A 25,479-nucleotide genomic window follows, 5' to 3' on the forward strand; every position below is an offset into this window, starting at 1 on the left:
TTGGTAGATGGAGTGCGCGGTGCAGGAGCTTCAGAAGTAGGCGACGGCGTATGGTGTGGACTATGGTCGTGGTGGTATTGACCAGCACCAGGAGGATGGCGACGGCTTGGTAGATGGAGTGCGAGGTGCATGAGCTTCAGAAGTATGCGACGGCGTATGGTGTGGACTATGGTCGTGGTGGTATTCACCAGCACCAGGAGGATGGCGACGGATTGGTAGATGGAGTGCGAGGTGCAGGAGCTTCAGAAGTAGGCGACGGCGTATGGTGTGGACTATGGTCGTGGTGGTATTGACCAGCACCAGGAGGATGGCGGCGGCTTGGTAGATGGAGTCCGCGGTGCAAGAGCTTCAGAAGTAGGCCACGGCGTATGGTGTGGACTATGGTCGTGGTGATATTGACCAGCACCAGGAGGATGGCGACGGCTTGGTAGATGGAGTGCGAGGTGCAGGAGCTTCAGAAGTAGGCGACGGCGTATGGTGTGGACTATGGGCGTGGTGGTATTGACCAGCACCAGGAGGATGGCGACGGCTTGGTAGATGGAGTGCGAGGTGCAGGAGCTTCAGAAGTAGGCGACGGCGTATGGTGTGGACTATGGACGTGGTGGTATTGACCAACACCAGGACGTTGGCGACGGCTTGGTAGATGGAGTGCGAGGTGCAGGAGCTTCAGAAGTAGGCGACGGCGTATGGTGTGGACTATGGTCGTGGTGGTATTGACCAGCACCAGGAGGATGGCGACGGCTTGGTAGATGGAGTGCCAGGTGCGGGAGCTTCAGAAGTAGGCGACGGCGTATGGTGTGGATTATGGTCGTGGTGGTATTGACCAGCACCAGGAGGATGGCGACGGCTTGGTAGATGGAGTGCGAGGTGTAGGAGCTTTAGGAGGCGACGGCATATGGTGTGGACTATGGTCGTGGTGGTACTGACCAGCACCAGGAGGGCGGCGAGGGCGTGGATCTGGAAAATAATGAAGTACGGTCAATAGCGATATTATTGCTGAGGCTTGAAGTCTTTTGACATACCAGATATTGTTAACACCACGGTGAGAACAGATTAAACTTACCACGTGGTTTATATTAAATATGTTATATTAGCATATTTGGAATTCCTTTGTTTTAACATTATATCTTAACATTAATTATAAAACAATATATTAATATATTTTCGGTGCTTTTACTTAATGATATTATCAAGAAAACAAGATTTAAAATATCACAATGCATACGTTTTATAGGCTATGTAGGTACTTGTAGTGGAAATCAATAATTGTCATTAAGTTACATTTTATATAAGTCATGAGAAGGTAAAGTAGTCGTTCTGCGATATAAATACTGAATAAATCTTCAATTTTTAATGAAATTAAAAAAATACGTTGTGTTATCTAAATCTAGTCTTTCAGGTAAAGCTTCCTGTGAAGCAGATTTGAATAATTTCAAGGGAAAAATTGTTCCGTGGCCGGGTATCGATCCCGGGACCTCTGGTTGAACGTACCCGCGTTCTGCCAACTGAGCTACCCGGGAACTCCACCCGACACCGTCTCAACTTTTCCCTTTATATCCACACAACTCGCGTGGGCTGACGAAACGCCAGAGACCCACATCGAGTGCACACAAACTCTGTGCGACTTGGAATTCTGGTTTTCTGTTAACGTACACAGTGACGTATATATTATCCAAATCTAGTCTTTCAGGTAAAGCTTCCTGTGAAGCAGATTTGAATAATTGCAAGGGAAAAATTGTTCCGGGATCGATACCCGGCCCCGGAACAATTTTCCCCTTGAAATTATTCACTTTGTGTTAGATTGAAATGCAATTGTTCTGTAAAAGAATGAATGTTGTTAAGATTTCGTGTGAGTTGTAATTGATTGAGTGATTCCTATTTATAAGCAATATCTAATTTTAAATTTCGTAACGTAGTTCTGCACACTGTTACTAAAATGTCATTGAATAAACAATTCCTCTAAGATAAGTAGTTCATAGTTCACTTCATATTTTGTGAAATTTTACTTAAATGATTTTAAAAGTTTTCGAAAAACTTTTTTCACTATCTTACGAATTAATTGTAAATTGTCACTGTGTTCTCGCTGTACATTTTGTTCTTGTGTTGTTGCTGTGATCTGTCGAGATCGTTCTCTGTTTTTATACCTCCGTCTTCTGTTTGCTTATGGTTGCCAAGGCACAAAATAGTCGTGAGCTGAATGCACATTGTTTCACTTCCTTTAGTTGCTAAGGGGATGCATTAGTTTCCGCTTTCAACTGGCATGTTGTAACACGAGAAAGACTGACAGTATAAACCATTTTAGTCGATGTATTAATTTGTGCTCAACTTCCTATCACAAACATAAATAGGCATGAAAGCTTATTATAGTCAATATTCAGACAATTCAAACTGTATAGCATCGACCATGATGTACGCAAACGTGGATATTTGTTATCAGCGTCATGTCATTTATCTTTTATTTCGGTATACTGCTGACAGAACGTTATGAGTTCGCTTTGTATTCCTCTAAAACGAGTAAGTCTCGAAAACGTCCATAGAGCGTTTATAGCATAGACCAAAATCTTCGAGCTTTGCGGACGCAATATAAATAAAATATTAGGATGGCAAATAATTTCATACTTGAGTTCATCATCATCTTCATCACGGCATAAGCCTTGTGGCTCGTCCCGTCTTCAAGAAAACTGATTCTACCATCTCATCCGTGGCCTGCCGACATTTCTTCTACCTACAGGTTTATACTTATTTATTATTTGTGGTATACGATCTTCATCCATTCTTTGTATATGATTGAGTTAAAGGAGTTATTTCGTCGATGTCCTATTGATAATTAGACGTTATTAAAGATAAGAAGTATTTTCCTATATATATTCTCTCCATACTCTACCATAAAATAAATTTTATTTCAATATTACTCAAAAGTTAACAGTTTCGTTTATGCAAGAATAATGTTTGGATCTCATACATCTGGTTTTAAGAGTTGGACCTTTCTCTTGTGTCTCGTTTCACCCATACCAGTTAACTGTGCCAAGGTTCTCTGTGCATCCATCCAAGTACGGTGACTGTTAATATCGTTTCGGCATAATATATGGTGTTCCTCTTCATATTCACTCCGGTTGATTTTGTATTTTTCAATTTTATTATTATTTCACTCTTCAGAGGCCCTGATGTGTCTAGAATCAACCCTACATTCGATTTTATAACATATTTTAGATTCTTAAACAAAATACAGCAAATTTCAATGGTTTAATTGTGTGTTACCTCGTGAACTACGGTTTTGACGAGACAAGCATGCGCAATGTTATGTGTCTGGAACTTCAGAAATTCTCGCCGGCTCATTCTTTTTGCCGTTATTAGCAATTAATCATTTGAAAGTCATGTCATATTATGAAATAGCATCACACAATGCTGCCAAAATAAATGTTCCCAGTGTTAAGATTACAAAGTGTAAATTTCACTTATGACAGTCTTTGCTCTGCAAAATTAAAGGAAACAGTATATCAAACCAGCAGCTCCGAAACAAAGCATCTGAAATTCGAAAGTGGTTAAAAAATTTTAATATTTCATACTTTCTTATTTATCAGCAACAAAAGTATCAGGTTTTTTGCAGAGCTAATGTCAGTGGCACCTCCTATTAGTGAATGTTTTGAATATTGTCATTATATTCTGGAAAACTACAATGGAACATCAACTTCCCCCTCTGAATTCTGGGCTCAAGCATGACAATTTCGAAATGTACAAACTACAGACACATCGGAATGTTACCACAATGATCTGCAGCAAGAATTTTGTAAGACATAATTATCCAAATATCTTCATGGTCATAAATGTATTAAAGTAAAAATATGTAGTACATGTGAAGTACCTAGCCTACTAAAAATGCAAGAAACAGAAATGGGAAGAAACAATAAAAAAGTGAAATGACAAACACGTCAGAAACTATTCATCTTGAATCAATATGAACAATAGGACACGTCGAAGGAGATATCAATTATCAGTATACTTTATATTCCGAAGTGGTATAATGTTAAAAGTTGTGTAATCAAGAAGTATACCGGTACAATGTTTGAGGAGCATGGGATATCATAAATTTAAATTTTGATTACAGAGTTATCGTACGATGAAATGGAAAACATTTATATGCTGAAATAAAAAAATAAAGTGCGACTAAATAACCGATGGTCATTTTCTTTGTGACACAGTGTATTTCAACCTTCTGCGTTTCTTAGCTAGTTCCTTGATCAGATCATTTTAATTCAGAGAAACTTTCTCATGTACAAACACGGAAATAAAATTTAGAGCTCCCTTATGGCATAAGTTTTGCTTACAACACACTGCGCATGTGCAGTGAACAAGAGCCCCAAGAGCCTCTCTATATATGCTACCTGTGGACAGTCGTGCGAAATTGTTAGGAAGAGGAAAAGGAACTGGTTGGTTCAGTGGCTGAGAAGAAACTGCCTACTGAAGGATGCACTGGAAGAAATGGTGATCGGGAAAAGAGTTCAATATTTTCAAACATACATTAATTTGAAGTTGTTAGTAAAATACCTCTTTTATTTAGTTTTACGAGTAAAAAAATATTACAAATAGAGAATGAACTATTCAGAAGTATCATTTCTTTAATTGGCTAGTGTTCAGAAATTAAAAATGTTGTTAATTGTTTTGGACAGATTTTATTTTTCAATTTTTAACTAAAAATGACATTCTTACACACTTACCAAAAAAATTGTTACAAATCATACGACTTTAAGAACTTGATTCTTTAAAGTTTAAATATGTATCCTAATGTACAGTCTTAAAGAATTTACAAGAGTGGCGTGATTTGTAACAATTGTTGTGATAGAATTCTGTACCTACGAAGCAACTATGGAATTCACAACACATTTTTAGATTCATAATACTAGCTAATTAAAGAAATGATACTTCTGAATAGTTCATTCTTTATCTGTAATATTCTTTTACCCTTAAAACTCAAGAGTAATGGTATTTTACAAACAACTTCAAATTAGTATAGGCTAATTCTGAAAATATTGAAATTAGGACAAATGTTTATATGACATTTTTTGCTCAGAATGTCTTCGGAAAAAAGCTCCGTAAGGGACGGTAAATCCTCGTGGATCACCTTGTATTCTCATGAAAACCTTCAAATCTGTATTTTACAGCGAGAAATTGCTTCATTACTCTGTGTAATGAGAAAAAATGACGAACGAAAGATATCACGTGATGTGCATTTTGAGCGAGCTGCACTTGGGTCAGCAGACAATGGATATGAGGTTAACAAAGGACGGAAACCATGAACGCGATTCCACCGAACCTCTAACTGCAAGTGTTCATGTATCGGGTCTTCCACCCCTCCCATGTCTGTACAAGTGGAATGATGATTTCTCTTTGCATTGCAGCGCTCTTTTTTGTTGGTGGCAACGGCGACGATGCAGGCATCATGACGAGAGTTCAACGACCGACCTTCCCTTCCCCAACTGCCCCACTTCCGAGCGTGTTTCATGTGAACTAATATACAGAGATCGCCTCAGAATTTTAAATAGTCGTGGTCAATGTCGATGCTTCAAGTGCGATATATTCGGGCTTTGAGATCGATTGATGGCTTTATGCAGCGGAGTATTCTATAGGCCTATATGCTTGCAACAGATTTTCTTCTTTCTGCTGCTCTTTTCTTTGTTTATTCCATATTCATTTACTAGGCCTACTTTTTATTTTACTTTAGGTTTACTTTGTCATATTTTGTATTGCGATGATTTCAGAAATTACTTTAAATTTCAAACATTTCCTACACTTTCTTTCAACTTTATAGTCTCAAGCTGCGCTATGAGTTTAATGCAGCGATATCATCTCGTTCTATTGCGTGCTGTGCTTCAATTTCCTTTCAGCAACAGCATGCGTTCAAACCTTACCTCCCCTGATATGCCTCTCCTAAATATGATCTTATACCAGACTTGATAGGGAATTACAGCGTATCAGTCGATCTCGTGCTAAAGAAACTGATCAGAAAGAGAAAAAGAAATGTGACTGGTTCACTGGCGAGAAGAAACTGCCTGATGAAGGATGCAATGGTGAACGAGACGAGAGTAGTTCGGAGTAGAAGACGATAAATGATATTAAAATATATATCGATAATGTGCGAAGACTAAGAGGAAGGCGGAAAAGAGGGAAGATTCGAGAATACTGGATTTGCAGTGAAGGACCTGCCTTTGGGCATAAAACTATGAACGAAAAATTATACACTGCTAAGGAGTACAGAGCATTGAAGTTATCACAATATCCTCAATTACTTCAATTTTTACTTTTTTATTTTAAATAATAAAATTAAAAAAAAAATTCTCAGAAATAATATCAATGTTCGACAGTAGGTATAAGTGTAAAGAGTTTTTTTCTTCCAGGAAACTTTACAGATCTGGGCTAAGGAGTCGGCTGATAAATAGATTTATGTTCAGTTTTAAGGATTGCTAATGTAACACTGCCTGATATAGAGAATGTTAGCCTATGTCTAAAGTAAACGTCAAACATGTGCAGCAGGTCCTTCAAGTGAGAAAAGTGAACTCTTGGTAATTTAAGCAAATGTGTTTCGACATTATATACATTGTAATTGCACTAGATGACCAATGAAATGAAAGCTTAGAAAATAATTACCTTTCTTTCGTTTTTCAGTTTGTATATGTATTTACGTACCAATATTTGTTTCTTTCTTCCAACGCTTTGTGATACAATAGAATTCAAGTACACACTGTTTACTCTTAGAAGAATATACTACATTATTTATAAATGAATAGTCCTTAAGTTATAATTATATATCGCAAATATTTCAATTTTTACATAATATTTCTGATTCTTTGTTTTTGTAGAAGTTGCTATATAAATTCATTTCAATTTATTTACTACTGATTATTATTATTATTATTATTATTATTATTATTATTATTATTATTATTGTCATCATCATTATTATTGTATTATAATTGCTATTTGTTATTATTTATTTTTATTATTTCATTAATTTACTTTTATTATTACTGTCATTATTGTTATTATTTTTTCTCTTTTCTTCTCCGCTTTATTAGAATACAGTAATAATTAGACTTTGCAGCTTAAATGGGACCTAACATAACAAATTGTCATTGGAAATTTGAAAGCAATTTATATATTTTTAATCTTAATGCGTTATATGAAAAATATAATCCCAGAAATATTATGAAACACGCTAAAGGTTTCAATGTGTTGGGCTTGTTTACTGCGGGGAATTGACACAAAACAAAGTGTAGTAATTTTAAACGACATTTCCAGCTTATTATTAACTTGGACGAGACAGGGAGAACTGTAACCTAGCACAACCCGATAAAGAGCTTTACTTACTTATGAACTACATTGCAATGCCGTCTTCTTTTGTTACAAATTTCATTGGCTACAAAGCTAAAAATATATGAGGGAATATTCTGAAGGCGTGTAATAACGGAACTCGGCAAGATACAAAGGATCATAAAACGAAATTATCGTTCTTCAACCTCGATTTCTATGTGCACTCTGTCCGGTTTTCAATTGTGCGAGATGTTATAGCTTCGTGTGTTTTTATATGAAGTCGTTCTTAATCTTTAGAAAATTATCAAATCAGGATAATTTTGTTCCCAAGTTTTCGTTGTTATTTTGTTAGACATTTGAAATACAGGTGTACTAATTACATTTACTTTTACACATCGAATGAAGTATTATAAATAAGAATGGTATTAAACATTGGATAAATCCAATTAAAATGTCAGCATGTAGTGTTTCTTTGTGATTTTTTTACGTAGACGTCCAAATCCTAAGAGCAAATGTTTTCAGAAAAAAGCTAAGACAGCCCAGCCACTAGCCTTTACAGAGGGGCCAGCAGAAACGGGTGGAGGAAATCTGGAAACGGCGTAATCAAACGGACATAGTACCTGTGCGAAAATATGATTCAATAATGAGGAGTTATTCTTTGAGGTAATCCAAACAAAAAAAGGTTTAATAGAATTTTGTTCGTCTTTGCTTCCTTTCCGAGATAAAAATTGTTTTATATGAGGGATTCAATTACAAAACAGGGTCTTGCACTTACCGGATTAACTTTTCCGTGTGCCGAACATACGGCACACTTCGTCCAGCAGCCTTTCGTAAGAATTTCGGGGCTCCTCTTCAGCGGGGGCATCTTCTGTTGCGCTGGGGGTCTCCTCTGGTTGAGGTTGAGGTGGAGGTTCTTCGCCAAGTATTTCCTCTATGGGATCTGCAAATGTTACATGCCTTTCCTCATCTCCCTCAACCATGGGTCCATCTTCGGGTTTGGCTGGTTCTATTTCCTTGTCTTCTGTGCCAGCACTCTCCGGTTCTATTGTCTTGTCTTTCAAGCCATCACTTCCCGGTTCTGTTGTCTTATCTTCAGTGCCATCACTTGCAGGTTGTTTAGTCTTCTCTGCGGTGTCATCACCTTGAGGTTCTCTTGGTTTTTCTTTCGTGCTAGAACTTCCAGGTTTTCTTTTTTTGCCTTTCTGGGCACTGTCAGTTTTTTTGTCAGATTTTTGCCCACTTCCACCTGGGGGGCTTTTTCCATCCGGATCCGGTCTTATAATATAAAGTTTCGTGAAGTCTCGGAGGGGAAGTTTTTCCTTGTAGTTGCTATAAAGCATGTAAGCCCCAACTGTAGCTCCTCCGGTGACCGCCAGTTTACTGACGGTCCCCGCATTTCTCCAAGATTTAGCAAGATTTCTTACAAGAAACTTAGCGGTCCACATCTTTCTATAATATAATTTGAGGAACGTTTCCAAGCAACAACCACATAGGCTCTGTTGTAAATGCATTATTGATTAAGTACATCGCATCGCAGCCAAAACAATAGATTTGTTTCCAGCAAGCAATTCAGAACGCGTTCCGAACTAATACCGAACTTCTTTCGACGCATGCGCTAGTTGTGTACGGTCTCAGAACTAGTTCGGGATTTTACGTTGTTGGAACGTTTCTTAAACTGTTCTTTCACGGCCTTCGGAATTTCTTCTCATATTAAAATTATATTCATCTTTCGAAAATTCGTTATAAACTATATCACTAGCACCTTCCAAATCACTCATGATCGACCAATTTCACTCGTTCGGAACGAGTTCTAAAGCACGTTGGAACAGGGAATTGGGAGTTCAGTATCGGTTCGGAATCAGTTCTAGTCTTGTTGGAAAACACATTGAGCTGCTCATGAGCAGGCAGTTCAGAATCGATTCCGAACCGTGCTGGAACAAACCTATTGAGACGAGTTCGTTGCTACTCACTAGTTAAATGTTTTATCTGTCAATTACCTTAAACAGAAGGATTCTTCTCTTCAGTGGTGGATTAATCACAGCATAAATGTAGTCAATAGAGCCGCAAGTTTCGGGAGAAGTAAGTGCCCGTAGCATAAGGCGAGTTTCGAAAGAGCAGAAAAAGTTCCCAGTAGTAGTTGAAGTAGTTTTGAACGTTGTAACACAAACCATGCTCTTTTAACTCTCGAATTTCCGCGATACAAACATTACGTTACAAGTTTTAAGCTCGGCAATTTACTGCTGAACCATGGAGGTGGAAATTTGCACGTTAAATGGCAAATTAATTGTTTTATAAGGCGTTCGCCTGCCTTGCATTGACAATACTGTATATAGCATTTTGTAAACATGGTGGTGCCAATAAAACGCATGACCTTGATTAATTCGCCTTCAAACGAATTACCAAAGCCTCCCTCGTCCATACTTGCCATTTAATATATTTTATTGCAAATTCATCCAATCAAGAAAACTAAATATTACAAACCAGAAGCTTAGCTTAACTTTTCTTTTCTTCATTTCATTATTTTAAAATAAATTATTATTGCTCATTAATTTATTTTTTTATTTGGTAATTTAACACCGCTGTATCAACTGTTAGGTTATTTAGCATCGATGGGATTGATGACAGCGAGATGGTATTTGGCGAGATGAGGGCGAGGATCCGCCATAGATTACCTGACATTCGCCTTACGATTGGGGGAAATCTCGGAAAAACCCAACTTACAATCACATAATCCGGTCTACATGCAGTATCAATTGCCTCTATAACATCGGTTTTATTGATTGTTGATTAAAAGTTTCCTCGATCTCTACAGAATCGACTTCAATAAGCTTCGGTGTAATAAGGTCGAACAAAGTCATTTTCTTAGAATAAAATACTCGAAAAGTAGTCATGGATTGAACTATCGACCTAATAGATAGCGAGATCATTCTGATATATTTGGCGAATTACTTTTCTAAGCTGATTGTAGAAAAAACAGAATGAGATGATATTTATAGGCAGCCTTCCGTTTTTGTCTGTCTCTTTTTGTTGCTCTTCCTGAATTAGAGAAACCTTTATATGATGTTTGATTATTTTCATCATTATTCCCAGTGGCGCCGACTTTTGGAAAACATTGGGTGGGCTACTAGAGATATAAGTTAAAATAAATAAATATCATAAATGAGGAGCTCATTTTTAAAACGTCTCTTGTCCACCTGATAACGAAAATGAGCTTCCTGTGTCCATGCATTCTTCAAATATAATTCTATATACAACTGTCATGCTTTGGCTTCAGAAAGCCCTTTAAACCACAAAAATATTGGAATCAAACTGACTTCTGTCCACAGCAAAATTGCGACAAAATATTAGTTCCAGCTTTGGAATCAAAGAGTCTCATGCTCCCATTTGATTCTAAATCCACCCAACCTCTTTGGTTTCATAATGCCTTGCCTAGCCGGTAAGAAATTTTAGACCTAAAAACGTTTTTCGTGGTTTCCCGCAAACGTTATGTAATGGACAAGATTTCAAGTAACAATGTTGATGTTGGTGATGATTATAATAATAATAATAATAATAATAATAATAATAATAATAATAATAATAATAATAATAATAATAATAATAATAATAATAATAATAATTATAATCGTAATGATAATAGTAATAATAATAATAATAATAATAATAATAATAATAATGATAATGATGATAACAATAATAATAATAACACGACAAATTATTGGGTAGGATCGGGCCTTACGGACCCATATAATTTGGCGCCACTGATTATTCCTCTTTTGTACTTGATAGTATCGTCTTACAGAATATCTGAGTCATGATAAGAGATCAACTGCGGACGTCAAGGAAGATAAAACTTCTCAATTAAGAAATGGAATTAATCATTTTCATATTGAGCTGAAAATTCGTTTTTCCTCTCGAAAAGCTGTTTAATATATTTATTATGTTTGTTCTCTAAAGAATCATTACTGAAAGCATTATTATTTGTGTTCGAAGCATTTACTTGGCTAAGATTATTGTTTTTTTTTTTTTTATTTTAAGTTAATTCTATATTCTGTCGGGTGAGAACTAGAGACCTGCAAAACGGCGCTTATAACCGGTTTAGATTCGACCGGTCGGAGCTACAACCAGCTAGAACGAACATCGGACCGGATACTCGGTTGTCGAGCGATTACGTCTGATGTATTGCGGAGTGGACAGAGCACCAGGCGCACTTACATGAAACTGTCGTTTTTCGAGTACACAACCGGAGTAACAATTGTAGGAAATTTACGTTGCTTATTGGAAAAAAAAAGTGTTTTCAGGTACTCTTACAGTTGATTCGACGCTACAACACATATGTTTTCTTTATCATTCTGAACTTGCAGTAATTTCATAAGTATCGTTTATATTTTAAACTTTTAGAGTTTTACTAATAAACGTTGCTTATAGAAATGTTAAACAATGTTATTGTTTTACACAGAACAAGACGTGCACAAGCTATGTATATTTTTCTTACCAATAAACGCTATATAGCTGGCGTTTTTCTATACCAGTATTAAACAGTATACGTCATAACTTTATCATTTGATTACGTCGTAACTCTTTCTCGTCACATATTGACTGAATCTCGTTCGATTTGTATAACCCAATAATCGATATTACATAAGTTCATGTAAGATCGCGAATTTTTTAGAACAGAAATCTCACAAGAAAAAAATGGTAAGGAGGAAGAAAATACGATCGCCAAATAACACCAGGTGCATTTCATCATACAATAACTCTTTAAGATTTTCTCAGTATACAAACAGAGTAATAATATTGAAGGATATTTATTTTGTTTAACTACAAAAATATGTTTGCTTCAAATAGGAATACGAATAATTTGACACTTTATTACATTTATTTTTGTGTTTCGAACTTGCAGTAATTTGACTAGAAACAAATAAATGAGGAATGGACACAGTGAATCGAAGGAAATGAACGTAATGTACAATGTGAAATATCATAATGTAAATATATTAAAAAATATAATTACAATTCATTATAAAACAAAACAGGAAATAAGTACATACAGTCCATTATGACGTTTGTACTTTAAACTAAAAAAATGTATAGGCCTACCTCTAAGACAATAGTTGCACGCTTTTTAATTATTCTAAGCAGTTGCAATATTATTTATTAAGAAATCAATTTAAAAAGATAAACAGTAATGTTATTTTTAACAGTACGGTTACTTTGGCTCCTAATGGTTGTTGTTCCTTGCAAAATAAGTATAATTTACACATTCTAAACTACGAATGACAAAAGAATAGCAAGTTATAGAAACAAATCATTCTATATAGAAAAGATCTACTTCAGAGAAAACAAGTGTCATTCAAAGAACTGTTTTATGTACACACGTGCTAATATTAACTATTTGATGTTCACAATTGTTATTAGGGCCTATTATCATAGACTACAGTACATGGTCAGAGTTGACTTCTTGTGTTTATTTATTAATAAATCTGTTTTACTAGTCTAAAGTTACGCTCGGTGGAAACACTTATTCATGGAATGCCCAATATTCGTTTCAGAAGTGTTGCTAGGGAGGTTAGAGTTGTTTGGTGATCTTTCCACCAATTTAGTACCGGTATGTAGAAAATGAAATAAGCATAATGTACGGTATAATGTGAGATATAATAAGTAAATAAATCCAAAATGGAATTACAATTAATCACGAAACATAAAATTAAATAAGTATATACATTTCATTATAACTCTAAATGCATTTCTCCAAACCAGTAGCTATTCATAGAAAATTCTGTTGGAAGTTTCAGCAGTCTGGCAACATCGCCGCTAGTTGCACACTGCTTTTTCTTCTTGTAATACCAGTGGCGGCTGATTGACTGAGGCAAGTGAGGCCGGGCCTCAGTCACTTGGCTTAACTGAAATCAAATTTTGTGTTTTTATATAATATATTAGTTATTTGAATGAAGCATATATCGCTGTAAAAGCATTTGAAAACTTTGATGTATATAGAACTGTTTTGCAGTAAAATTTGTTCCTGAGGCCGGGATCGCTCGTGCCGGGTCTGGCTTGTGATGTATGTAGACCTGTTTTGCAGTAAAATTTGTTCCTGAGGCCGGGATCGCTCGTGCCGGGTCTGGCTTGTGATGTATGTAGACCTGTTTTGCAGTAAAATTTGTTCCTGAGGTCAGAATCGTTCGTGCCGGATCTGGCTTAATGCATTTCATGTCCTTTCGCGGGCTTTGAGTTTACGCTTAAAACGTTGTAGCTGAGGCACAATTCGTCTGGCCTGGTCAGGTTTCACTCGTCCCATCCATGGGCCGGCCTCAAGGGTAGAGTGGGATGGGAATAGCAGTGGTGACTTGTCTTCCTAACTAGGCCATAAATAACAAAATTCCAGCCCTTTGGCAGGCAGAAACCCACTCGATTCTCTCCCCTTATGTCTCAGTTTATGACATAAGCGAGGGTGGTCTACTATTGTACTTCGTAGTACAGTAGTGAATCTGGGCCAATGTTGTTATGTATTTTGGGAAAATATAAACAGAAACAAATGCGAGAAATAATGCTGGTGTAGTTAATTCATTGTTAGAGTGTCCTTTTTCGAGAAGAAATAATACTGAAGGAAGGGAAGTTTTAAGTAAAGAGAGAGACTACCGAGATACCTACGACATCGCTGATAATTTTTCTGACACATAATCTTAAAACGCAAGTTTCTATTGCATCCTGGTATGGGCAACATAAATACTTATGTGGTAATGTGAGGCAAAATAAACTTCTCTTGTCCTTGTTTGTTGCTGTCAAAGGAAAAAAATAAAAAGAAAAGAAAGAAAGGGGAATTTCAACACATAATATGGGTTGCTTTATCACACTGAAACAATCACTGAAACTCACAGCATAACAGCTTATTTGGTGAGTGAAATTATTATTTTTCATTGATAGTAATAAGAATAGACTAATAATAATAATAATAATAATAATAATAATAATAATACAGTAATAATGATATTAATAATATAATAACAATAATAATTAATATCATAAACAAACATTTCCTATCGGAGGCACTTAAACTACGTAGTTGCATCTGGCCTCACCGAGGATTTCGATCACCGGCCGCTACTGTGTAATACAGATGTAAGACGTCAACGAACTCAGGTCTGTCTGCCTAGGTCAAGCATGTCAAAATGGGCCATAGATAGTATTTGTCATAGCTGTGGTTCGACTTTTCTACAGATGATTGACAACTCACTGAGAGTTCGATTGCTCGAAAATTAGTTACAAGACTCTTGTCATAGTAAACATACTAAAAGCATTGGTTGTAATATATTTCAGAAGATATAAAGTTGTTTTTGTTTTAGTTTGACTATTGATTGAGTTTACTGTTTAAGTGTATCATTATTGACATATTATAATTCATTTTTCTAGTGTAAGCAAAAATAACAACCTTTGTAATTTGTGGATACCGAAAGTTTTTTTTCTACAATTTACGCTTTACAACGTCTGTAGTTTCACGCTGCATGCTCTTTGTTTCTCCTGATGATCCGCAGATATAATATCTGGAAGGTACACTGTGATCTTCATTTTATACGCTACAGCCGTCCACCCACAGAGAGATCGAATCAACTCGAATACTCGTTAAACCAAATACTGAGGCAGTACGCAAGCAGATGTACTTCACATACTGCCTATAATGCCAGGCGTTCAGGGGCACTATGTAAGTTTCTTCTTTTACAACCGGTTTTGCAGGACTCTAGTGACAACGACTTATCACGTATTTTTATTCCTCTTTGATTTAGAAAAAAAATTATACAATGTTCGCACGAAACTTGTTTGTTTGATAATGATTCTATACTTTTTGGGTATTACCAGCCATTTAATTTAAAACATTGGTTAAATGGTATTCATATTTCAAAAGTTCCACGATAAAGCAGTAAAAGCAATATCAATATAATGTAAACGAAATATGCAATACAATTATCTCACTAATAGTGGCATCGAAATTGTTTTTGTCACCTGAAAAAAGACATCCGTGTGCTGCTCAAAATAGTAATCACCAACACTTATTCACAGTCATTGAGTAAAATTTGCAATGAAAAGTTATACTAATATTTCCACTTGAAATCCAAAATATTCTTAAAAATGTAATAGGCCTACATAACTCACATGAATCATAAGTAAAGTGACTGAATAAATTACTAATAAAATCGCTTTCAGATTTTTTTCTTGAGAAATTGAAAGCATATTTATGTCTACTACAATTTCCAATGAATGAGAGAGTCACAAATTATAATATTCTTTTATATATTAAACTTACATTAAAATGAGAGTATGCCGTCAATATGTAAAGTAAATAAAGTTTAAAAGTGTATTGTAAATCAATGTTTTCTTCAATACATACATTATAAAAAGAGTTCCTAATATTCACACATATACAAAGATCTTTAAACAACCGTAAATAGTTAATATTTGAGGAGAAAAATACGCTCCGGCACCGGGGATCGAACCCGGGGACCTGGGTTCTACGTACCAAGCGCTCTGACCACTGAGCTACGCCGAATTCAATCCACAGCACCGGATCGAATTTTCCTCCTACAGTTTTTCCCTTTGTGGCTGACTCTAAGTTAGGCATATATGTTGACGTATACAGTATGTCTAGTGTCAACTGCCATTTTACTAGGAGTGCACTCAGTTGAGTGACTTATTTGGCCGGGATTCCGCAGTTATGATGCTCTGCTAGCTATGAGAATATTATGGATTTATTAATTTGTCCTACAGGATAATCTCTGTAATGTTGACAATTATATTCATAGTTTCTATCAACTCTCAGAACTGGTAATGTATCAGTGCTTGTTTATACTTGCCACCACATCCATGAAACTCCTTTTCTTCACAAAGGGCATCTTGATGCAGATTGCTATAGACAGTATAAATTCTCCTGTACCTCTCGCGTTAAGAAATTCTTTGTCTTCCAATCAAACCCTTTTACTGGCAACCATGGAACAGGCAATGGACACAGGTTTGGACCACTGTAAATTATGTTTATGTATAAAAGAGTAAAGAGCATTGAGCATTTCTTTTCCTGTGCTATTACCTTTCAAAAGACCCAAGGCCAATAAACATTCCGCAACATTAAGTTGTTTAACACGTCGTATAAATACGGCTCACTGAGCTGTATTTGTGAAATCTGTGTTTTCATCACATGCAAGAAAAATGTACAAAATTATTAATTTTAGCATCTATTTGCCTAGATATGTTCATGAGACATACATTCAATTCTTCGAACAACAGCTTGTCGAGAAAAGTGCAAATTTAAATTGTATTAATTCGTTGGGGGACAAAATTTCTACTTCAACCATGAAAGTTTTTAAAACTCCCCTTCTTAGTAGTACATTATGCAACGAGCCTATAATGGCAGTAATTAAGACGCGAATATGTTTGTTTATGAAACGAGCGCAAGCGAGTTTCATAATTTTCATACGAGGGTCTTAGTTACCATTATAGGCAAGTTTCATACGACTTTTTATACTCGACCATATTTCTAACTTGAAATTATTCATAAGTTTTCATGTTATGGTTATGTAAGTGACGAACGGAACTGACCTGAATTGTGAGATGTGCGCAGACGCGAAAGTATTGATTTTTTACGAGGCACGAATATCATTGACCTTGATATAACCTAGAGAACATTAGTCTTGATATATCCTGGAAATTGATTTAGAATTGAAAAAACGAGTTGACAAATTGAATTTATTTGAACATTATTTACAATTAACGCTAATTATTATAGTAACAGAAAATAACCTTCTACGACAGTATTGGATTTCCAGCCTTCATGACTTTTCGCTAATTGTCTTTCGATTGCATATCCGAGAATAATCGATACTGGCGGGTTTATAACGGTACAAAGGTGATTTGTCATTGGCTGAACAACTGAATTATAATGAATAGGTGTACTTTAATGAGGTGCATTAAAGAGCTACTACCAGGTGTATAATTACTACATTTCGGCATGGTCGAGCATAAAATAATTTGAAGACTTCTGCGATTTCTCATGATAGGCCTATAATGTAAGCAGCAAGTCTTGTATTTTGTACCATATTTCGTGCGGGAACATTAATATGAAAATCATGCATATTCCGCAGATAAGTACGTCCTTCCACGCGACTTAACCCTGGAATCATGAACAACATGCAAGTAGATTTTTGATATGCTTCGCTACCGTCACTGGGTTCTAGTGGTAGTAAACAAGGGTTGATACATTTCCGACCTTTACAGAAACGTAAAAGGGAGGCGTGGAAGCCCAGATCACATATAACTGATTGATCAGCCTTATGGGCTTTGAAGGCAAAAATGTTTATCAATTTCACTATTCTGCCACCTAATGACTGCACAAGAAGTCATGTTATAACTCTCATTTGAATTGCATGGAGCAACTGTACTTCCATCTAGCGGTCGTTACCAATCGACAGTGGCGATCCTGGTGGTTTTTCTCTTCCACATGCTACCTTTTTAACATGGAGATGGCCAATCTGTTACACAGGGTGAGCAATAAGTATGAATTATTGCTAGTATCTTAATAAATTTTAATTAGTTTTATACAAAAACTGTTGGAGATAATACAATATTATGCCAGTGTTCGAAAACAGTTAGTTGTTCAGGCATACAGGATGTGACAGTAAACTTCATTTCAAATGGCATTCTATATTAAAATTTACATATTCCGAATCTCCATTCAATTTGATGTATGAATATATAGAAATTTTACCCATTCACCCATTTTGCATCTTTTAAACGTGATTCATGGATTTCAAACTTGAGACAAATAAGTACGTAAAATAATATTGAGTAGGCCATAAAACTCAGGCGTGAATCTAGAATTTAATAATGGAGGAGGCTAATAATAATTAACAAATGAACTCAGTAGTATAACCATAACACAGAACAATGGAATTAAAAACAAATAAATAAACCGCAACAATATTGTCACTCTTAGGTTCTTAGTCTTCAATTAGTTCTGATTCTAAAGGAGAGTGTGACTGGAATGGAAAGTCAATTATATGTTACAGTTTCACGAAGCTGAAGTCGTCTGGGAAGTTTTCTTGCGAAAAGTCCTATGACTTCATCCGGACTAACGTCAATGTTAAGATGAATGTTGAGCAATACCAAACCATTCAGTCTGTCCTGGTTAATCGTCGATCTGAGGTAGGTTCTCACACTTCTCAGTGTTGAGAATGACCGTTCCGCGCTGCAAGTTGTCATTGGCGTGACACATAATATGGTGAGCAGGTCTCTTATATTTGGATAGAAATTATTCCTAGTATGCATCAAAGCTTCTACTGCCTGTCTGGTTTTTTCTGTTGCTCCTTCCAAAATTTAAACTACAAATGTACTCTTTTCTAAGCTCTGGAATAGTCCCTGGCATATTCTGTTCATAAACCGTTGCAGCTTGTAAGATAACATCGATATTTTTATCAGGATCGCGTAAAAAGTTAGGAATAAAGGATTGAAGTTTAATTACATGACTGTGCCTAGCAGACGAGAATCGCCCTGACAAGTGACTGAGATGGTGATCAAGAAAAGGAAGAAATACATTGGGGCTGTAATCATCTTTAGGAGACTTAGATGGAATATTATTGCGATGGTTTTGTCTGGATACAACTCGAGGTTAATTTACTTCTACGTCTACAGATTGAGCCAATGTAACAGCTTTCTCAAAAAGAAAATTATAAGTGTTATTATCTCGACAGGCCTGAAGAATATTAATGACACATTCAACCATCTGGTAGCACTGACTTACTTCGAGATTTGGGCTCTGTAGCTTCCGCGAAATACACAGTGTTATTCCAAATATTTGTGCTAAAAACATTCTATGAGATTTTAATGTAGGTAGTGTCTTATTTTTAAATCTTGGACAATGGACTCAGATGATGACTTGACTTTTGTAATTGCCTCTATTGCCTGTTACAAGTCCTTGAAAAGGAAGAAAATGAGAATGGGTGTGCGGGAGTATCTTAGTAAAAGACATTATGCAGAAGACATTCTAAACGAGCTTAAAGTTGAAGATCGTTTTTGATTAAAAAACTTGCTGAGAATGTCAGAACACGATTTTAATATAGTGCTGCAAAAATACTTCCTGTTACATCGAGGAAGACACAATTTAAGAGCAGCCATTTCATCTCAATTAAAAAAAAAAAATTACAGCGCGATTGATTGATATTATCATAGGACCTACGACATGATAGATGCTAAAGGAGCGGGTAATATCGTATAATTATTCTTTCCGAAGTTTTACGAACGTTAACATACATCACCAAATACGACCATTACTGACGTCAACATAGCATTAACGTTTAGCGTACGACGAGAGTGCGAAAACTCTTTATTGTATTCTGGAGAACAGTTAAATAATAATTCCAGTTCTCTAAAGAAGTCGGCCTTCTTTATTTTGTCTCTGTATTTTTTGCAGACATCCCACAAACAAGGCCTTTCCATCAGTGCATTAATTTTATTCTGAAGTATTTTCTTTCGTCCATTCCATTACTTCGAACAACTTACAGCCAACACCAAGGACCAATGATAGTATAAAAATGATCAAGATGCGCGCCACAAAATCGAAAGTAAGTTGTTGCTATGGAAACTGTACGAACTTTGCCGAACTGTACCGACGCTGCACGAGCAAATGAATTGACTTGACATGTTTTCCATTGCTGCTGGAAAACACGCCAACATGTTAAAAGTGTTAAATTCAACATACTCAGTCAACATGTTAAGTCAGTTGAGACTTGAAATGTCTATATACATGTTAAATCTAACATGTTATATTTAACATGTCGTTGTTAAATGTTTAATAGTGGAGACGAGCCTTTAGATTTATTTAAGCCTTGGTTTTTCTGAACCGACGAATGAGACGTGCGAGGCCCGCCTCGTACAAATCCGGACTACACGAGAGATAGTAGTTTCTACAACTGCAAGATGCGAGGTTGGCGGACCTCGCAGCCATAGAAACCACTCGCTATCTCTCGTGTAGTCCGAATTTGTACGAGGCGGGCCCCGCACCTCGCACATCGCATGCGTCGGTTCAGAAAAACCAAGGCTTTAAATGGTCTCCATATAAAATATCTATAGTCCTATCTCAGGTCATCTGCCGCTAACCTACATAGCTACTATGTTTGGATCTACATTCAGTATACTTTCGAGCAATTGTTTTTTGAATGAAAACTTGTAAAATCTAAACAAATATCGTGACTAAGACAAAAATTTACGTATTGTGTTAAGTGTGGCAAATTGTGACGTATTTTTCTTGATTGTTGTGACACAGTGAAAGTTAAGATGAAATAAAAAATAATTTGTCCGTTTATAAATCATTAACGTGTAATCTATATCAGATGCTTGTATTAAGAGTCCGCCAATGGGATCCGAACGGAGCATTCTCTGCTCCTTGATTGATATTACGTCATATGTATTGAGGTTTGCGTCCAGTGATGTTATCGTGAGTACAAATTTACCGACGGTTGCCCTAAGCTATCCATTCAGTTAGACGGACGCTTTCTTTACAAGAAACAATTGAGGGGTCAAGTCAGAGAAGGGAATAAGCCACAAATCCTGATATGTATCCGACAGTATAATTCACATCGCTAACATTTGAGATTTATGAGTACATAACAGCAGAGCATTCCAGTTTACACAAATATTTTAATGCTGTTTTCACAATAGAAGTTCTTTACGATCTTCAGCTAGCGAAGACATACTTTGCAACAACGATGCAAAGGTTGTTCCGTATTTTCTCCCCTTTCCAACAATATAGCGCTAGGCCTCATTTCTAAAATAAAGTCCGCATTTCTCTCATTGAACATTTGCTACATCGTTGGAATGGAAAAGCTACTGTCACTGATCTGGCCTACAGCAGCGGTTGGCCTCTCAGGTCACCAGATATACTCCATGTGATTTCTTTCTTTAAAGGTACCTATGTGAAGGATGCCATCTATGTTAGTGCACCAGAAAACAAACCATCAATTAAGGCAAAGGAATATATGATTGTATTCGTGAACAGGAAATGTTATAGAGAGTGTGACAATAATTTAACGATAGGGCTGATATACGTGGTATGCCAAGTGGCACAGAATAATTACAGTAGCGTGCAAATTAATCCAAACAACGTAATTACTTATGCAAAAACACTCAAACGGGATAAAAAAAAAGGATCTAAGACATACCTCAGTAATCTATGTGGCCTCCCTTGTTCCTAATAACAGCTCTGAGACGATTTGGCATGGATTCCACTAATTTCCCACAAATATTCTTCATTTCTTCATCGCGAAACCATACACCATCATCTTCTCCTTTGTAGAACAATCCATTTCTTGCATCCTTCTTTTGCAAATTGACCACAAGTTCTCAATGGGGTTGATGTCGGGTGAGTTGCCTGGCCAGGGGAGTACCTGAATATTCTTCTTGTTGAAGAATTCTGTAGTTTTTCGAGACGTATGGTATGGTGCTAGGTCTTGTTGGAACACACCTCTGCCATCCGGAAATGATTTTTGCAGCTGGGGTACGATTCTGGTTTCCAATAAGTGAATATATTTGTCTGAATTCATCATTCCCTTGATAGGTATTAATGCTTCAGGCCCTTCATGTGTAAAACAACCCCAAAACATTACTTTAGGGGGGTATTTGGGTGCTTGTTGGAGATGAGCTGCTGTTACTTTTTCGGATCCTTTCCGTACATAAGAAACACGGTGGCTGTGGACCTCGAAATGAGACTCATCGGAAAAAAGTACAGTCTTCCAGTCATTCACTGCCCAGTGTTGATGTAATTTTGCCCACATTAAGCGTTTTTTGCACATAACAGGGGTTAGCAGTTGCTTCTTAATAGGCTTACGAGCCCTTCGTCCAGCTTACAAAAGCCTACGCCGCACTGTTGTGACGTGAATATTCGCCCCAGTGGTAGCCATAACCTCGCGGGTTAAGTCGACAGCAGTTAGTCAAGGATTTAATTTACTTTTCCTGACAATTAAACGATCATCTGCAGGTGAAGTCTTTCTTTTCCGGCCACAGTTTCCTTTTTTCTGGGGTGTGATGGATCCAGTGTTCCTGTATCGTTTTATGATCGAATTAACAGTAGCCAAACCGATGTGACATTCTGCAGCAATTTGCCTCTGTGTCATAGAAGAATGCTCTGCTAATGTCATAATTTTAGACCGTTTTCGTGGAGTTGTATCCATTTGTGAAGACGACAGAATGTACACGGGATTGCAGTATTAAGTCTTCAACACAACTGAAATGCTTATAAGTACAAAACGACAGGCAAAATGTCACATATTATAAAAAAAAATAATGACAGACTTTCAACAATGGAATTACACGTACTACAGATGTCAATTAAAGCGGTATGAGCAGCTGTGAGGCCAACAATGACAGAAAATGTAAAAATATGTCGTGTTCGGATTAATTTGCACGCTACTGTATATCCAGTGTTTGCAAAGTACCAAATACAATGACAGTTCTGCCAAGAACTGATGTGACCATGTTGTATCATTAATGGTTATTTTGTAATAAGTATATACAACATATTTCCATCATTTTGTATCATTCTGTACTCAAATTTTAAGAAGTTCAAAGCAGGCCCAATTCGTTTGAGAATCTTATCACTACTATAGTTTTTCCTTGACCTACTGGTCAAAGTCATATGGGGAAGTCCGTGTAGTTTGGACCACTTAACTTTGGATGACTATAAAATTGTGGGGAACAGCTGTGAGAGGTAACAAATTACTTCATAGTAACAATAAAAGTAACCATGTTTCATGATGTATGTAATTAATCTTTAATTATTATTACTTAATTGTACAAAATCAAATTTGTAATTTTTTAAAGGACGTGTAATTTGGACGGATGTCGTGTAATTTGGTTTAGCATGGCGTGTAAATTGGACTGCTCTTATAAAATTAATATAACCTTAATCCCTTCGTTTTAAAATGCTTTTATTTAGCGACTGAAATAATATTCTAAGCATTATAAAGATGATACTGGTAAACAAATTAGTTATCCTTCTTAATAATAAAATTAATGTTTTAATTTATTAACTTTTCATATTTCAGAAAGGTAACGAAAGCAATCTTCACAGTTTTCTCATAAACACTACCAAATTGTCACATCGTCATCGTCACAGCTTCCCTACGAACACTTATCACAGAAGTAATACACCTCATCATTAATTTCGGCACATTCTTCGAAAGCCTTTACATTTGTTTCACTGAATACAGTCCTCTTCTTGTGACTTCCCGCATATGATGCAGAAGGTTTCTTGGTCCTTATTCATTGTATAACGAGCGGCTGTTCCTTCTTTCTTTTAATCTTGGGCCTCGAGTTGGATGCCTTTAGCAGAGATTCTTTGTGAGGTGATCCTGTCAGAACTACACTCGAAGCTGATATTCTCGTCCTTTTCCTCCTCTTCAAGCTAGATACTATAGAGAGGCCAAAGACCTCAGAAAGTTGAAGACAATTGAACATTGGTCCGCCATGTTTCGGTTAGTCAAAACAAAGGGGCGTGGCTCGGATGTTGTGTAGGAAATGACTGTGATGAAGTTAGTATTATTGTGAATTGAGTTACATATTAAGACTATGTTAATAAGTAAAAAGTAAAATACACACAAAACTTCACGTTTTATAACAGCTGTAGGCCTGTTTTATTACGTTCACTAAATATAGCCCAGATATTAAATGACAAGCTATACTCAATGCAACCAAAGCAAAACACCTAAAGACGGATGAATGTATTCGGCAGAAGAAAAATAAATAATGTCTTAACTTCGTCACAAATTTAATGACCTTACAGCTAGTCTAACCTAATATGAAATTATGTAATTCAGTGCTCACCAGGTGATTTCAAGAGAGACGACGTATGTAACTAATAGGAGTAAAATATAGGAAAGGTAGCGGCGAAAATTAAAAAAAAAAATCCAGTAATTAAGTTATTGAGAAAAATTCTTTGGAATTGGAATTAACACAGAGAACTTTTCAAAGCTGCAATTATTAAAACTGCAAATAACCTCTTAGCATGCAACATAATAATTAAAGAATAACACTAATAGAAAGTTACTCATGATCATAACTCACCACATTTATTGAAAGGATTAGATACTTACGATTAACATTGTTATCAGAAACAACAGGAGCCACAGCTAGCTACACTTCTTTTCGCGTGATGGAGACATCGTGTTCTCTAATATAATTTGAAACAAATATTGTCGCGTGATGGAAACATCGTGTAGTCTAATATAATTTGAAACAAACATTGATCTCACACGTGTCTCGCAACTAAGCAGAGGTTTTTGCAGAATAAAACTGTTCTTACATTATTTTGAACAATAATGACAAATTGTGTGTGATGCAAGTGCTAACTTTCCTCTTTGTTAACAAAAAGAGCCCTACGCATTAATAAAAAGAAAATTGGATTAGGCCCTATAAACACAATAAATACTAAACTCTTGATGGTACAAACTTATTAATACAGACATTTCGCTTATGCTCAGTCCGTCTTATCTTATAATTCTCTGGGGCAATGGTACCTGTATTGAGAGGGTTTAATTATCCAGCAACGAATATTATGATTTACGATACATTTCATTTAAATCCGAGGGAATGAGACATTTTTGGAAATTTTAAAGTCTTAATTATTACTTTTTCATTTATAAATCAGCTTTTTACAAAACCTATAGCGAAATGTTTAAATTAAATATTGATGTATCTGAAAAATATAATACATATACCAACTCGTTGCAGTGTACCTTTGATAAGCACTCCTTGCGGAGGCTGGCGGCGCTATAGACCGCCATGTTTTTAGGGAACGATCCATAGTACTGTTGACCTCCGCAGGGAGCGCTTATCAGAGGTCTTCAGCCTCTCTATAGTATCTAACTCGTTGGGTATTTTACAACGAGCTCGTTGGTATTTTATATAATCTTGGAGATGCGCTCGTCCACCATGACACCTCCCATCGCAGCATATAGTTTGAGACTGCCGAAAAATTAATAAATCTTGTGTTTAATTATCCTCTTTTGTTGACAAAACACAAAAGTACTGTCCGGTTGATTTCACTAGATGTGAGCGGCACCCGACTTTTGTTTCGTTTCGATTCCGCTAAGTGGGAGCGGGCCTTAAGAATCGCGGTAGCAATGCATGAGATGTGCACGC

The 25,479-nt window shown here is 36.3% G+C and overlaps 1 protein-coding gene across 1 annotated transcript; it reads right to left on the reverse strand.

Moving 5' to 3' along the window:
- Window positions 1-25,415, reverse strand: LOC138701440 (uncharacterized). The gene is made up of 2 exons (XM_069828323.1): window positions 25,074-25,415; window positions 1-957 (listed from the first exon to the last, which is right to left on the reverse strand). Exons 1-2 carry the CDS (start codon window positions 25,119-25,121, stop codon window positions 697-699), a joined length of 309 nt encoding a protein of 102 aa, XP_069684424.1. The 5' UTR covers window positions 25,122-25,415; the 3' UTR covers window positions 1-696.
- Window positions 25,416-25,479: the final 64 nt, after the last annotated feature.

Source organism: Periplaneta americana, chromosome 6 (genome assembly GCF_040183065.1).
Source record: "Periplaneta americana isolate PAMFEO1 chromosome 6, P.americana_PAMFEO1_priV1, whole genome shotgun sequence".
NCBI classification, from domain to species: domain Eukaryota; kingdom Metazoa; phylum Arthropoda; class Insecta; order Blattodea; family Blattidae; genus Periplaneta; species Periplaneta americana.